Here is a 17,099-nt window from a genome sequence, read left to right as displayed (position 1 = left end):
CTGGTGAGACAGAAAAAGCCTGAAGTAGACCCGACCTGTCCAGATGGATTTAAGATGGTTTCTGAAGCTTGGGAAAAATTTTGAACATGTTAAGAAGCAGCCATGAGAAAATTAGTGCCCATGGTAGTGTTTAGCACTCTGCTTAATTTTTACCTGAGACAAGCTTTATTAGAGGTAGTTTGTTTAAGGCAACTGTTTCCTGTGTGTGTTTAGTATTTAGGAAACACAGGTGATCAATTGTTGAGAGCATTTATAGTAATAGATGGTTATATTAAAGTCTGTTTTTGTAGAGCCCAGACACTTTTGGGTCTGAGGGGTGTAAATACCTTTTAGTTGTTACAGTTTCTTACTTGATGATTTCTGGACTCCAGTTCTGTGGTGATCCTGTGACCATTAGTTGAGCAGTTAATTAGAAAAGGGAACTGGGAAGAGAAAAGCTTGTGGGGTGAGAACTCATTTTTTTGGAATTAGGGACAAGGTAGAGATCAGGGCCCTGTCTATGTGCATGAGGAGAAGAAGCACAACAGGTCTGGAGTGAGGCACATGGAGGGAGCAATGAATTTAAAGCTCCTACCTTAGCTGGAAAATCTTTTCCCATTAAGTAACCCTGAAAGTGCAATTAAGTCTGGGGGGCAGGTAAGGCTGTCCTCCCTACCCTGACAATAGGGAAATGAGGAGAGATGAGACATCCAAACTCCCAGTACTGGGTTAGTGGCTCTGGTGTTCAGGAGGAAAGAAATGGATTGCGTCCATGCTTCATTCTGGGTTCCCTGCGAACGAGCTTGTGGCCAGGCCTAGAAGTCTGCTGGAGGTCTTTGTCTGTCCCCCTACCCCTTGGTGCCTGGGTGCAGTCAGCTGAACGGTTGTCTTTCTAGGTGACACTCTGAACAAGGCTCAATTGATGGCCCGGCAGGGCACGCACTAGCCCGCGTGGCCTTTTTTTCTGCACTTAAAACAGGGAACCAACAGCTTTCGGGAGCCAGCGTGTGCCAGCACTTGGCAATTCTGTTCTCAGGCTTATTTCATCTCTCCCCTGGTACACCTTAAATGCCACAGCTGAAACTTTCACCTGTGGGGTCAGAAGCCTTGCTCTACAGATGTTTAAGTTTTAGCCCCCATGTTGGGGAGGTCTGGGGGACAAGAGATGGACTTTACTCCGTGTCTTGAATTTTTTTGATATCTGTTGGCTTGGGGACAACTTTAGGAAGACCCACCAGGAGGCAAGCTATAAACTGATCTCTGACTAAAGAGCCATCCTGATTACTGTCAACTTATTTGCATGGATCCTAGCCTGCTTTCAGACTCGTCTGTGCTTCTCAGGGCAGCTTGAGAACGACTGGGAGGAGTTAAGGTGAGTTAAGGTGAGAGTCAGCAGAAGCGGCCGCCCAATACTGGAGTGCGGAAAGTGGAGAGAAAGAATCAGAAATGGAGAAGAAGGGTTCAGAGCTTAGGTAGAAAGCTTGGAAATAAGGTAACTCTTTTTTTCTTTTGTCCGTTCACTAGCAGAAGTTAGATAATTCCTGTGAAATATCGGGGTTGAAACAGCCAAATTTACTGGTATCCACCCCTATGTCCCATGGCTGCAGTGCTGAGAGAGAAAAATAAAAAATTAAAATAACAAACGGGATCCCAGGCTCCTACTTCAAGCATCCTTGAGAATAGGCAGTCTGTGGACCAGCATTAGCAGCACAAATTACCAGAACCATCATCACGATAATGGTAAGGGCTGGGGCAGATGTACTGGAGGACCCCCCAGGGGCCCAGACAGCATCCTATACTTCATCAAATATACTGTGTCATGGTACGCGGCCGAGGACCCCCAGGGGTCTGGTGCGAGGAATATAGCTCAGACTGCAGCCACGGGAAACAGCGGGGACTCACCAATCATGGTAGCACATGTGGTGGGGGGAGACACGCTGGCAGTGGTGGCAGCATGAGCACAGTCCGGACCTCACTGGCGATGGCAGCTGGGCAAATGCGTAGCGGGCAATCACAGGTCTTCCGTATAGGTTTCCGACAAGGAAACTCTGCTCACTCAGCGTCAGGGCTGAGTGTTGTCAGAAACCTATCCAAGTCACAGCACCAATGAAAGGATGATAAACGGCTCTGGTTACCGCATGGAAAGGTCACGGTCACAACAGAACCCAATGTTAGTTTTCAGAGCTTTATTAGGAGGGAAAAGGGGGAGGGGAAAGAGGAGAGCCAGGCCTGGAGAGAGATAAAGATGATGGAGGGGAGGGTGGGATCTGCGTTCGGCTTTTAAGGCTCATACATAGTCGCCAGTGCACACTGATGATGTAAGACGCAAGACCCTGAGCTGGAGTGAGGGCAGAATCGTAAAAATGTTACCTACAAGTGTGTGTGCGCGTGTGTGTGTGCGCGCGTGCACGTGTGCGCTAGAAGGAGCGCCATGACAGTGAAGGAAAGGATCTTAAAGTAGAGGAGAGAAGTAATGGAATACATGTAGCATGGTAACAGAAGGGAGGCTTGTCTGTGGGAGAAAAAGAACCAGCAGGGGGACAGGAAGGAAGGGCAGTGAGGGAGGAAGAAAAGAAAGCAGTGTGAAAATACCATAACATTACTTTGCATGCTAAGTTGAAAGATTAACTTTAAAAATTGGGCATGCATATTTTACAGGGTTTTTTAGTAATAGTCTTAACTAGAAAAATTAGTTACTATCAACACATATAAGCATTTTCAAGAAGTTAGAATTCTGTTCATAATCTTCCCAAGAAGCACATGACACACACGCACACGCACACGCACCGGGGGTTGGGGGAAGGGAGGATGAAGTGCACATGTACCTGATATATTGTGATTACAATATTTTGTTCCTAGTACTTTTGGTTAATGTAGTTTTTTTTTTGGGGGGGGGATGATTTGGTAATTAAAATTCTGTTGACATGCATTCTTTGTGATCTGTTGTTACAAAGAACAGATCACAAAGAATGTATGGTGAAACAAAATTTTGGAACCTGATTTTCTTTTGAATTTATATTTTTTGCAGTTTTGGTCTTAATGTTCCAAATGAGCTTCTGAAGACTGTAATCAATTTACCTAGTGAACTTTCTGCTCTCTTGTGCTAATGTTTGCTTTTCTTTCTTTTTGCCCTCACCAGAGGAAATAAAAGTTGAAACTGAGAAACAAAGGTTTGTATGATTTCTTTTATAAAATTAATTTGTATACTTGTCAGTCTTGGTCAAAATAGTAATATAATCATCTGTATTTTTAGCACTACAGATTTTCTTTATGTAATCTTTCTAATAAAATTAAAAATAGTTTTTAAGAAACATCTTCATATAAATTAGACATTTCTGAAATACCATGAGCTATATTGTTAACTTCTTTTCTTGAAGAGTTTAATGTATATTTAGAAAAAGTTACTAGGTTTCTTTGACCGTGTGAGCTTCCTTAGAACAGAGTGGAAATAATTCAGAAGTGTACTTCAGCATAAAGGCATGTGGAAAGTCCATGGCTGCTTAAAGTTCCAAGATACTGTGTTAGGTCCTTTGAAATGTTTGTTTAGTGGACCTTGGGATCTTAGGAAACACAGAAATCCCATTTTGTGTTTGGCAGCTGAGGTGACTGCCGTACATTCTGTGGCAGATCGCTGACCTCTAGCTAGGCTAGGCTTTGCTTTCCTTGTGAAGTACAGAAGGACACAAAAGTGGTTCCTAAGGTTCCTTCTATAACTGATTTTTTTCCTTAATGAATTGGTCATATTGAATGACATAATGAATTTGTGGTATTCTAATTAAACTCTCCTTTTTTATTTAGTCCTCCTCATGGAGAAGCAAAAGCTGGATCAAGCACCCTTCCACCAGTGAAATCCAAGACAAATTTTATTGAAGCCGACAAGTACTTCTTACCTTTTGAGTTGGCATGCCAGTCCAAGTGTCCCCGCATAGTTAGTACATCTCTAGACTGTTTGCAGGTGTGTATAAAATGCTATCTAAAGCCGTCTATTTCAGTGTATTTCTAATACTACTCACAGTTGGTGGTTTAGACATGTCTGTAAAAGCCTTTGAATACTCTTTTTGAGGTAAGTAACAAAATAGTCATTTATATTCCAGATCGACAGTAGTTTCAAAAAGATATTTCTGGCTAGTATTAATAAAAACCATTAGCAAACAAAATCTAAGGTTGTTACTAAAAGTGCTTATTTGCTCTCCTTCCATCAGTGATACAATACTGTTGTATGTTTAGTTCTTGAGATAGGCACTTAATGTGTTCCTTGTGTGGTCCTGAGCTCCTAGTTTCAAGCAGTCATTCTGTCTCAGCCTCCTGAAGTAGCTAGGCCCACGAGCATGCACCACTGTACTTACGTCCTCATTTGGAAATGACTTCACTAAAGCCCCGTTTTTTATAGAATGCCGCAGTTTGATGTTGACACTGATTGCCTACTTACCATTTCCTCACCTGTGGCATTCATTCCTATCAGAAGTAGTCATGAGTTCTCCCCTTTATTCTCATATGCAGACACAGCATCTTAGATAGTCTTCAAGACTTCGAGTGTTCGTGTTTGTGTTCAGATACTGTCACTGCTTAGAGGTTGTACATTCTCAGCTAACAACTTAGTAGCCAAGAAAAGATGACTTGTTCTTAACTTAGGTTAAAGATAAATTCACCTGATTTCTAACCTTGCTTTCGCTGGAAAACCAGCATTATTAATGTCCAGTGCCTTCCTTCCCAGCTAAAATGGTAATAGTGAATGGATAATTCCAAGACTATTGCAGCCAGTATTTGGAAACTAGATTTCATGAAAATTGATGATGTAAGTTAGAAAGAGATTTGATATCATTTGAAAGTGTTAAGATAGTTGTGTCCCCTGCCTACCCCCACTCCAAAAAGAAAACTATCAGTAAAACCTTGTTTCCAATAAAGCAGTAAGCAGTTCTAACATATCGCAGACATGTTCTTAAGCCTGGTTTTCTAGAAGTATTGCCTAATAGTTTTGTTGTTATCAGTCTGTGCTTGTGATTGTTCCAGCTACAAATAGTTATCCAATATTAGTTAGTAAACTATACAGAAAAAAAAGTATAGTCTTTGGCTTTGAATATACCTTGGTGTTTTGTTTAAAAATTAATGTATATTCATTCAAATGTATTTTAATTCATAGTCAATTAATGTATTTATTAGTTAGCTTGACTAGTTGCTTTATTATATCTGTTTCAGAAACTTATTGCTTACGGGCACCTGACTGGCAATGCTCCAGATAGTACGACACCAGGCAAAAAATTAATTGATAGAATTATTGAAACAATATGTGGCTGCTTCCAGGGTCCTCAAACAGATGAAGGAGTTCAGTTGCAGATAATAAAGGTAATTAATTATATAAAATGGGTATGTTATTTTAAAACCAGAATGTGTTATATACTTTTAAAACCGGAAGCTTTTTGCCTTGGAAATATTAGAAAAAGTTATTTTCTGTGCATTCTGGGTGGGATGGAGACATTGGGGTAATGTTTGAATCCACATGAGATTTGCTGTTTTATGCCAAGGGTTCATTAGAGGAAAACTACATTCTGATTCTCTTCTTTGGCCATCCTGGTTAGGATTAAATCCCTGGGGTCTTTATGAGTTTTCTGTGCTTTTCTGCTTTTTGTACATCTTCCATCTTTTTAAGATGATTCATAAAGTTATGACCTTACTTATTTTTTCTGTATGTTAGATCCCATGTTGTCTTCCTTCTCAGCCCATGTATCACTAGATACACTATTTTTCTACCGGCTTTCAGTATTCTCTTGTGCCCATCCACTTACTGAACCTGCTCAAAAGAATCCAAATTTGTGCTATAATCAACCTGGATGGTTGAATTCTTTTAGAGAAAAACTAGTTATGTTCTAGTCACTAATGTTACAACTGTGGTAATAATAATATGTTTACGTATTGATACTATGTTGTATGAGACATATCTATGCTCAATTGTGATGAAATGTAAATACTCTGCATTTTAATAAAGAGTACTATTTCTAATGAAATTTAGCTAAAGGATGTTCTGGAGTTGAGAGGCCTCTGGGAAAACTACTTTCAGAGCGGTGAAAGCCTCAGCTATTTTAATAGTTAGTAACAAGTTCAAATTAGGTAGAAATATATACACATTACTACCTAAAGTGGTAATTGTTTCTGAAAGTTTTAATTTTGAAATGAAACTACCTATTTTTGTGCTTAAACTTTGGATGCAGAATTACTTGTGTTTCTTTTCTCTTAAAGGCTTTACTTACTGCAGTAACATCACAACACATAGAAATCCACGAAGGAACGGTCTTGCAAGCTGTGAGAACATGCTACAATATCTATCTAGCCAGCAAAAATCTCATCAATCAGACAACAGCCAAAGCTACTCTTACTCAGATGCTAAATGTTATCTTTGCACGCATGGAAAACCAAGCAGTGAGTATTAAAAGGAGAGAGAACACCACAGGCGTTGGGAGTAGTTGCAGTGAAGTTCAGGTTTCTGTAGCAATGTCGTTTGTGTACAGTAGGGCCTGGCGATTCCTGTGTGTGTCTTAGTCTTAGTTTTACTAACTTGTTTAACTTTAGACAAGATGTCCTTTTAATTTCACAAATAGAATGTATAAGATTGAGTACCTCATGGAAATTTTGTATATTGATATTTTTACCAAATTTAAGCTTAATAAAGTGTAAAGTAGATATAAAACTACCTCATTTGATCTGTTCAAGTATAAAATGATTCATTAAGCCTTAAAATGAAAGTACATTTTTATATTGATGAAGGATATTTTATTTCTTCTATACATTAAAGGGCTGTGATATTCCTTATGTTTCAAACTACTTCAGGTTGATTGGAAAGAAATTAAGAACTACAGACTTACCTTTGAAACTACTTCAGGTTGATTGGAAAGAAATTAAGAACTACAGACTTACCTTGGTTCTTTGTTTTGTTGCATAGGTCTTCATAATTAAAGAAAGACTGCAGAAATAATTGAGAGATATTTCTCCTCCACCCTTGACTTTCTGCTTTTTGTTTTTACATTTTGTGTGTATGTATGTGTGGTATATGGTGGTATGTTCCGTAGTATAAGACATCATGAGTCTTCCTCTATCAATTGCTACCTTTTTAAAAAATAATTTATTTAACTTTATTTTATGTGCATTGGTGTGAAGGTGTCAGATCCCCTGGAACTGGAGCTACAGACAGTTGTGAGCTGCCATGTGGGTGCTGGGAATTGAATCTGGGTTCTCAGGAAGATTAGCCAGTGCTCTTAACCACTGAGTCATCTCTCTAGCCGCCCCCCCCCCCTTTTTTTTTAGCTAGGGTCAGCCTCAGCATCTGTTTGTCTTTATGCTTCCAGCACTAGAATTGCAGACACATGTCACTGCACCTGGCTGTTATGTTAATTCTGAGGACCCGAACTTAGTTCTCATGCTTTCCTAACGAGCTCTGTACCCACTATGCCACCTCCCAGGCTTACTACTTCCCTTCTTGCCAGTATAACCATAACTTACCATCAACAGCAGAATTTCCTCTAGTGCAGAGCCTTACTCGGATTTCATCAATCTCGCCAACAATATCTGGTTTCTGTTTTGGTAGCTGACCTAGGGTTCCTACATTATATTCAGTTGTTGGTTATTGTTTTCTCCATTCTGTTACAATGCCTCAGCCTTGCTGTCTTTTTCATGATCTTGCTTTGTTTTCTGTTTTCTCATGATTAGAATAAAGTTACACTTTTTTTTTGCTAAAAATGTGTTCTTTACATGCATTGCGTCAAGAAGCTAACGCTGATTCCTTTTTTGACTAGTGATACTAACCTTGATCACTTGGTTGAAAATGTTTCTGTCAGGAGCTAGAGAGAGGGTTCAGCTCTTAAGAGCACTGGCTGCTCTTTCAGAGGACCTGAGTTTGATTCCTAGCACCTGTATGTCGGTTCACACCATTTACCACTCTAATGCACTCTATGCCTTCCTTGGCCTCCTTGCTTGTGTTGCACAGGCATATTATATTATAGGCAAAACACCCAGATACTAAAAGTAAAACATTAAAAAGAGTGTATCTGTCAGGTCCCTCCGGTGTGAAGTTATTAATCTTCCTTTGGCATTTAATGGACATCTTGGAAGGTAGTTTAGGAAAATACAAATATTTTATCTTACCTTTATACCCCATTTTAGTATATTTGAATAGTAAATCTTGTTGGGAATAATTCTTACTCTGTTGTTTCCTTGGTGGTGTTTTTCTGTTTCCTTCTTTTTCTGTTTATCAACTAGAGTTCTCTTTTTAAAATTTTCCTATTTATTTAGTTATTCAAGTCAAAACTAATCCTGGGTCTTTATTCTATCTTATGTATAGTAACCTGATAGTATCATTTTTTGCTCATGTTATTTCAGCTTGATGTCCTTTTGCCCATTTGACAAGATCCCTTCTGTTTTGAATACCTCCATACTATCCTGAAATCTTAAGATGTTTTATGCTGTGTAAAAAAATACCCTTTTATAGGTGGAGTTTCTCTGTGTTGTGGCAGCCACTCACAAATAACCACTCAGAGACTTCTTACTAATTAATTATAAAAGTTCGGCCAATAGCTTATGCTTGTTTTTAGCCAGCTCTTATAACTTAAATTAACCCATTTCTATTCATCTATGTGCTGCCCTTAAGACTCGTTTACCTCATGTACGTACTTCCCATCTTGCTCGCTCTGTGTCTCATGGAGTCTCCTCAGACTCTCCTTCTTCCCAGCATTCTCTTAGTCTGGTTCTCCTGCCTAACTAGCTATAGGCCAGTCAGCTTCTTTAGTAAACCAATCACAGTGCCATGTGTTCGCACAGTGGGAAGGACTATGCCATACTCAGAAACTTTTCATGAATACACAGTGTGTCCTGGTGAAATGTACCTCTTCCCTCAGCTCCTCTCAGGACCCTCACATCATATCTTCCTCCCAACTCTATGTCCTTTCATGGTTATTTGATACACTGAGTTAGTTCAGTGAGTGCTGTCAGTGGGAATGGTTGTACCCTGGGGCATGGGGACGGACTACAAGTCCACATTCCTAAAGAAACGGGACCTTTGCCCACCCCCCAGCCACCAGTTGCAGTGGCTCCTCAACTAAGAGTAATGCCTCAGAAGTCTCTACCCATCCCGTTTTGAATCTGACTGGTTGGTCTTGTGTAGCTAACCACAGCTGTTGTGATTGGTGTGTACAGTAGCTATGTCATGTTCAGAGGACAGCATTTCGCTCGCAGCGTTCGTCATGCCATCGTATGGCTCTTTGTTCTGTTTCCCTGATGTTCATAGTGCCCCAGGATGGATAGGATATAGATGTCCCAACTATGTTGAACACAGAGTCACTTGCCCCCATTGTACTCATCTTTAATGATCTGGAACTTAACCAAGTTAGCTAGTGTGTTCATTGTTTTTGAGTTCCTGCTTCTGGCCCTCTGAGCAAATACAGCTAGAAAATATTCCTATAGTCTAGTCTCTCCTCCACCTATCTCTACACCTGTATGTGACCTTTTTATTTGTATGTATTTAAAGCCACTGACATTTCCGATTCCAGTTCAACATCAGAGAGTTCATTTTAGCCTTCTCCCTTGATTTATTTATAACTTCTTTCTCTAAACAGCAGGAAATCTGGCTTTTATTTTCATTTTGGTATTGTTGTTTGTTCTTTAAATTTATACATGTATACGATGCATCTTGGCTGTATCCCCATTCCCATTCCTTCCCCCGCAGCACATTCTTCTTCCATTCCATGATGCCACTGCCTGCTTCTCCTTTACCTCCCCCTTCTTTAGAAAAAAAAAAAAAAATAGTCCAGTTAGTGTTACCAACAGTCACATGGGTGTGGGGACATCCACTGGAGCATGGGCGACCTACCAGTGGACACATCCTTGAAGAAAATGTATTCTCAGCTGGGCGGCAGTGGCGCACACCTTTAATCCCAGCACTCAGGAGGCAGAGCCAGGCGGATCTCTGTGAGTTCGAGGCCAGCCTGGTCTACAGAGCGAGATCCAGGATAGGCACCAAAACTACACAGAGAAACCCTGTCTCTAAAAACTAAAAAAAAAAAAAAAAAAAAAAAAGAAAAGAAAGAAAATATATTCTCTCTTTCCTAGCAGCCATTAGTTACCAGTAGTTCCTCAGCTGGGTGCAGAGCTCCTGAGTTCCTCCTTCATTCATGCTAGAATGCTGGATGGTTTGGTCTTGCACATGTTTTGCAGGGAACTGCAGCTACAATGAGTTCTTGAGAGCAATGGCCACATCGATCTAAAAGACACATTTCATAGCATTCTTCTCCAGCCTCTGACTCTTACATTCTCTTAGCTCCCACTTCCCTCAGCCCTGGATGGGAGAGGTTGGCATAGCTGTTCCATTTGGGACTGAGCACTCAACAGTCTCTTACTCTGAGCTCCCGGATGAGTCTCCACATTAACCACTGCCCACTACAGAAAGAAGCTTTTCTCGTGAAAGTTGAGAGCGACACTGGTTTTTTTGAATGAACTGGTGGCACAGCTGCACTGAGTTGAAGGGTGATGGTCTCAGATCCCTGTGATACTAGCAAGCTACACATGCTGAAGCGTTGGTCTTGGGATTGTTTTCATTCTGATTGTGCATCTAGTAGTGCCTTTATTTGTAAAGTACGAACTTTGGACTATTAATTATAAGGTTCTTTTACTTTTTAGACACAAGAATCACTTAATTCAGTTTTATTTATATAAATTTATATAATTCTATGTAATTTGAAATACTGCTGAAGATTATGAAATATTATTTGATACTGTAAAATTTTATCTTTGTGGAAATTAATCCTGTGATAATCCTTCATATCAACTCATAAAGACTGAAAGAATGTATGAAGAGAAATAAAGTTCTAAAAGATGGAATACTGGGATCCTGCTTGTTTTAGCATTTTGTTAAGTGAGCCAGTTTATGAGGTGGTATTATATACACAAAAATGACAGATCTTCTAAAATAAAATTCAAACTGATTGACACAATTATTTTTGTGCTTTCTAGATGACTGGGCAAAATGATGTAAGCCCTCAAGGCAATTTTACTTACTAAATGTAGTTTTTTAATACACTGTTTAAAAGGTGTTTGACATGATGATGTCAGAACATGTTACGAAAGGGTATGTACTGAAAAGTTGTTACCCTTTGTTTCCCATTTGATCACTTCCTAATCTCCACCCCACATAGATGTTTCTTATGTAGCTTTCTATACTTTATTTCCAGGTACACAGACAAAAGGGAGGGGGTAGGAGAGAAGTAGCAAGAAAGGGAGGGAGAGAGACAGAGGGAATAAATGTGAAAAAGTATGTGTCTGTTGTACTTCGTTCTTATTTGTGGGATTTTTATTTGGTTTTAGGTAAATATATTATTGGCAACAATCCAGTCACCACTTGGCGGCATTAAAATTATTTTCATTTTGTTTAGAGAGTACATTTCTCAACCTCAGACATCAAATACAAGGTCTAGAGAGATGGCTCTGTAGCTAAGAGCACTCGCTTCTCTTCCAGAGGACCCAGTTTGGTTCCCAGCACTCAAATCAGAAAGCTCATAATCCAACACCCTCTTCAGGCCTTCATGAGCACTAGCACACGTGTGGCATTCACTCATGTGTACACACACACACACAAAGTAAAAAATGAACACCAAATCACCAATTTCCAGACTTCTAAGGAGTAACATTGTTTCTTTTAGTATATTTTATCTTGGTTCTGATGGGCTATAATTCCCAAGCCCAGAGAAAAAGGATACGTTTTATAAAGGATTTATAGTTAGGTGAATTTCAAGCTACTTATTTTACTGATACGGAAATCGTTTTTGTTCTTTCCAGTTACAGGAAGCCAAACAAATGGAAAAAGAAAGGCACCGGCAGCATCATCATCTGTTACAGTCTCCAGTAAGCCATCATGAGCCTGAATCACCTCATCTTAGATATTTGCCGCCTCAGACTGTTGATCATCTATCCCAAGAACATGAAGGGGATCTTGATCCCCATACACATGATATGGATAAAAGTCTCCAAGATGATACAGAGCCTGAAAATGGATCTGATATTTCCAGTGCAGAAAATGAACAGACAGAAGCTGATCAGGCCACTGCAGCTGAAAGTAATCTTGAGATGGGGCTGTGGGGTGCTAGCATGCTAAGGGAAATGTGGAAAGAACGACTTCATGGTTACCAGATACTTTGTGATAATTGTGATCTACTCTATCATTGGTAAAGCTAATGCACTTCAACCTGCAAAGTATCTCTTAATGATACTATACATTCATTAGCATCTCACAAGCAGTATGTCTTACAGACTTCTTTGGAAGAGGGTTACCTTTCTGTTACAAAATTACATAAGTACTTTTGTTTTCTTTTTCACATTAGTTTTATAGCAAAAAATCTACTCAATAAGAGCTTTTAAAATATGGTTGAAAACGCCATTATTGGTTTAGGAAGTGTCATGCCTGTAATTCCAGGACTTAGGAGGCTGAGGCAGGAAGATTATGACTTTGAGACTGGCCTCGACTACAGAGCAAGAACCTATTTCAGAAAAAAGTAACAAAATTAAATATAAAAACAGTTTTGATTAACAAAACTACATATAAAAAGTTCATTTAAAATAGTTTTACACCTTGTATAGTAGTCAGCAAGGTTGATGTTCTCTTTCAATATTTTTCTTTTTTAAATCTGTGTATGTGTAAGAGTGAGTGCAAGTGTGCACAGTACATGTGTGGAGGTGAGAAAACAATTTTGGATGTCAATCTTTGCCTTTCCATATTACTTAAGATAGACTGGCTGACCCAGGAACTTCCGGGAGGTCCCTGTCTCCACCCCCCATCTCACTGTAGGAGAGCTGAGATTACAGACTAGTGACATTTCCTGCATTCTAGGATCTGAGCTCAGGTCTTCATGCTTATATAGCAGCTGCTCTACCCACTGAGCCAACTCCCCAGTCCTGTGTCATTCTCTGTGTGAGAGAAGTTAAAGTGACATAGAAGCCAATGGTTACATAAATTTTTCTATAGAAATAAACACACGATGTCATTTTCTCTTTATTCTTTCAGCATGCCAGAGAGTTTGAGTTATTCCCTTTGGTTCTCCCTTAGCCTGATTTGAAAATGATAGAAATTGTGTTGCCCTGTGTTGTAGATAGATAGGACTTAGACGTCATCTAAAATCTGTTTTTACTTTGCTTTGAGGAAAGATCTCAGCTGTTGACTTTTTTAAAACTATGTTTTCTAGAGCCCAGTGTGGGATAAATGGATGTGTATGTGTACATACTTGTATGGAGGCAAAAAGGCAGCCAACTGAAAGTGTCATTCCTTGGGTGCTACCATTTTATTTATTTTATTTTTGAAATAGGGATTCACCAGTTAGGCTAGGCTGGCTGAGCAGTGATCCCGAAGATCTGCCTGTCTTCACCTCCCCAGAACTGGTATTAACAGTATACACCACCATACAGTTTACATGTATACATGTAATGCTGATCACTCTCACCTCTCTTTTCCGTATTCATGGTTTGGTTTGGTTTTGTGACCCAGTGTGTTTAACCAGGGCCATCTGTGTGACTGAGTGCATGACTCTCCATTGGAGTCTAGTAGGCTCACTATTGAGTACTTAGCTGATGGCAGTGACTCCCCAGTTTCCAGAATCTGTCAGTGATCACTAGTTCAGTTAGGCCTGAGGCATGGACAGCTCTTGAGGCCCTCCTCCATCTGGTTGGCCGTTAACAGGCCTGTCCTTGTGCTGGTTGTGTGTAGACAAGTACAGTTGCTTTGAGTCCATGATTGGAATGGCTGTATCATGCCTAGAAAGATAGCATTCTGTAGCTCTTCTATGTTCTTACATTTTCTGGCCCCTTGTCTAAAGTTTTGATCTTTAGAGGAAGTGGTATAAATGTCTTGTTTATGGTTCAGCATTTAATCTCCATTTATTCTCAGCACCTAGTATAGTCATGTGTTCCTGCAAAGGTCTTCTCTGGTTAAGGCAAGAGTAGCATTTGCCTTTGACACCTGGCTGGTGGTTTGTTTTGAGACAGTTTTACTGTATAGCTCTGGCTGGCCTGGAATGCACTATATAGACCTATATAGACCAGGCTGGCCTTGAACTCATGGAGATCTTTCTGCCTCTGCCTCTGTAGTGCTGATAGTCACTTTTTTATGTGTTCCGAGATCAAGCTCAGGTCCTCATGCTTTCCTGACAAGCACTCTACTGACTGAGCTGTCTTCCCCAGTCTTCCTTTTCTGTATTTGAAAAGGCTACCTTAGGCAAACCAACCATTCACCCTAGGTAAGCTACCAACTGGTGAATCCATGTGCTTTGTCTAAACTGCTTTTGCCAAAATTGCTGCTACTTTTCACTGCATGTTTAAAGGAGTTGATTCAAAGGTCTGATCTCTGACACAGGTGGGATCTTGTTTGTTCTTCATTTATTTATACATTCAGCAAACATGTTGAGCATTCTGTGTTTTATGTTCTGAGTACTAGAATTTGAGGTTAAGATGATAGATATAGTATTGCTTTTAGTGTGTTTGCTGCTTTCAGCCACCCAGCGAGTCAGATGAGCATGAACAGGTACTGTATTATTATAGGTTTCCTAGAAGAGGCTTGCCTAGGACGTTAAGCTGAGGAGAATTAGTAAAGTACCTTCATAGAGAAGGCAGTGATGCTTTAGTTGAGTTATAGTGGATAAAAATGACTAGCTAGAAAAAATGGAAAAATTTCCAACAGAAATAACATGGGCTACTACAAAGGAACACGTGCCGTGTGTAAGACACCACTGTAGATGTCTTATAGAATGAAGTAAGATAATATGGTTATTTTGACCATGAGGGCATTGTTCTAACAACTGGTATAAATAAACCTTCAGTTGAGAGTGCATGTTCTAGAGCACAACTTTATTAGCTGTGTGAAGTTGCACATAATAGCTAACTTTTAGGCAGTTCTTGTGCATTATAAATATTAATCCCTTACACATTTCTGTCAGTTTACATGAAAATTTTAATTTTCTGTTTTTTAGATACTTGTAGATAGTAGCTTTGTATATTTACTCACATTGAAATTATAATTTTCTTTTGTTGTTTTTTGTTTGTTTGTTTGTTTGTTTGTTTTCGAGACAGGGTTTCTCTGTGTAGCCCTGGCTGTCCTGGAACTCACTCTGTAGACCAGACTGAGACCTGCCTGCCGCTCCTTCCCAAGTGCCACAATTTTCAAACTCAAGCTGTTTTAGCAAACTGCAGCACAGAAATGAAAGCTTAGAAATGGTAGAAAAAATACCTATGCTGGGTGGTGGTGGCGCACACCTTTAATCCCAGCACTCAGGAAGCAGAGCCAGGTGGATCTCTATGAGTTCAAGGGCAGCCTGGTCTACAGAGCAAGATCCAGGACAGGCACCAAAACTACACAGAGAAACCCTGTTTCAAAAAACAAACAAATTTAAAAAACCTACCAAGACACTTAGGTTTTTATCCCACAGAGGGATCTAAATGCTATTTTTTTCTGGTTTATGATATAAGTGTACTGATTGAACATATTTATTTAACAGATTCCCCATTGTGACAGTTAACTTTTATAGAACGTGGCAGATAGTAGATTAAAAACATTGCAGTTATAGGGAGGACAGTCTTTGGGAAAAGAGCATTGTTAAGTCATAATCCTTTGTAATTGTCTGCATGGGGAGCAGTGGAGACATTGTCGTAACCACAGATAGAAAAGTTGGCTGCCAGGCTGCCATTTGTCACTGGAAGGTGTTTGCCAGGTGCCTGGAGCATCCTCGAGTGCTAATTGAACCACCTTGAGATACTTTCAGCACCTCAAAAGCCCCAGGTGTGATCCTCTTTTTGTCCGTAGTCATCTGTACAAGCTGTCGGATTCCATCAAGTTTTCTTTAGCTGCTCAGAAGTTCTGCCACCTGTTTTCATTTTTATTAAATTGAGAAATAAATTTTTTTAGCATTAATTCAGTTTTACATTGGAACTATAGATTCTTTTGTGAAGAAACAGTAAGCAAAACATTAGTGGTGTCCCAAATGGCTCAGTCTCTGTCTCTTGAGTTATTTTTCTGTAATAAAATGCACTGTTGATATTTATATCAAAGTAAGCTTCAGTTACCAGATGTTGGATAAGTCTTAGTACAGACATGTATGTACCAAGTGCACACTAATGTGCACAAGACAATAAAAATGCTTCATTCAGAATGCTGTTAGAAGTTTGGGTCTTTATAGGAATAATCTATGAACTTTCATTAGTTGAATAGTAGTTTAATAGCTTATCAAATAGAACCTTTTTAAAATGGGTTTGAATTTGAAAAATGCTATATTGTCTTGATAATGAATTCTGAAAATTTAACAAGATATTGTTCCAAATTTTTTATATTCATTTGACTTTTTTCCAAAAATGTTTCATTATATATGTTTGGTAAAGGTTTCTTAGAAAGTTAAAATAATATTGTCTTGAATTTTTCTCTTTCAAAGCATTATCTAAAAATGACATATTGTATGATGGAGACTGTGAGGAAAAGCCACATGATATTGTCCAGAGCATTGTAGAAGAAATGGTGAACATCATTGTTGGAGGTAGTGTACTTTACTTGAAATTAGTTTGTTTTTTTTTAAGGATTTCATCTGACTGTGGAAAACCTTTAATGGGAAACCAAAGGGGTAAAATTATCAATTCTCAAATTAATGTTTGTATGTATGTGTATGTCTGCCAGACACAGTATACCCCTCCCCAATCCATGCAGGATGCTTTCTAAGATCGCCAGTGGATGCTTTCAGCCACCAGATAGTATCAAACCCCCATTTTCCTAAGCACAGCTGCACAGCTGTGATGCCCTTCCCATGCCCTGTAGTCAGAGCATCGCTGTTTGAAATACATCAGCAAACTAGTAAAAACATCTTTCTCCACAGTTTTAAGACTGTTCAGTGTTACTATAATAATATTTTTAGATTGCAGTTGTAATTGGGTAATTAGGTGAAGAGCAGTGCCACAGATGAAAGGAAACTACCACATTTAAACATTTTTGACCATAGAAGAGGATTTTATCTCTAGCTTCTGTTAGAATCTGCCATGAAAACCCTCTTCCTTACCACACTGAGTTGATTGATTCCATTTCTTGGTTTTGTTTTTGTTCTAGGTAGCAAAGGGGCAAG

General features: G+C 39.3%; 1 protein-coding gene across 1 annotated transcript in view; it reads left to right on the top strand.

Moving 5' to 3' along the window:
* The window catches only part of Arfgef1 (ADP ribosylation factor guanine nucleotide exchange factor 1), a 104,093-nt gene that overhangs the window by 17,848 nt on the left and 69,146 nt on the right, over positions 1-17,099 (top strand). The window contains exons 2-7 of the mRNA XM_052715147.1: positions 3,119-3,149; positions 3,778-3,934; positions 5,176-5,322; positions 6,214-6,393; positions 11,794-12,070; positions 16,422-16,523. Coding sequence (XP_052571107.1) covers positions 3,119-3,149; positions 3,778-3,934; positions 5,176-5,322; positions 6,214-6,393; positions 11,794-12,070; positions 16,422-16,523 — 894 coding nt within the window. The remainder of the gene's footprint in view (positions 1-3,118; positions 3,150-3,777; positions 3,935-5,175; positions 5,323-6,213; positions 6,394-11,793; positions 12,071-16,421; positions 16,524-17,099) is intronic.

This window comes from Peromyscus californicus, unplaced genomic scaffold (genome assembly GCF_007827085.1).
Source record: "Peromyscus californicus insignis strain IS unplaced genomic scaffold, ASM782708v3 Scaffold_5__1_contigs__length_169319896, whole genome shotgun sequence".
Lineage (NCBI taxonomy): Eukaryota > Metazoa > Chordata > Mammalia > Rodentia > Cricetidae > Peromyscus > Peromyscus californicus.
This window is presented reverse-complemented; position numbering and strand designations above follow the sequence as displayed.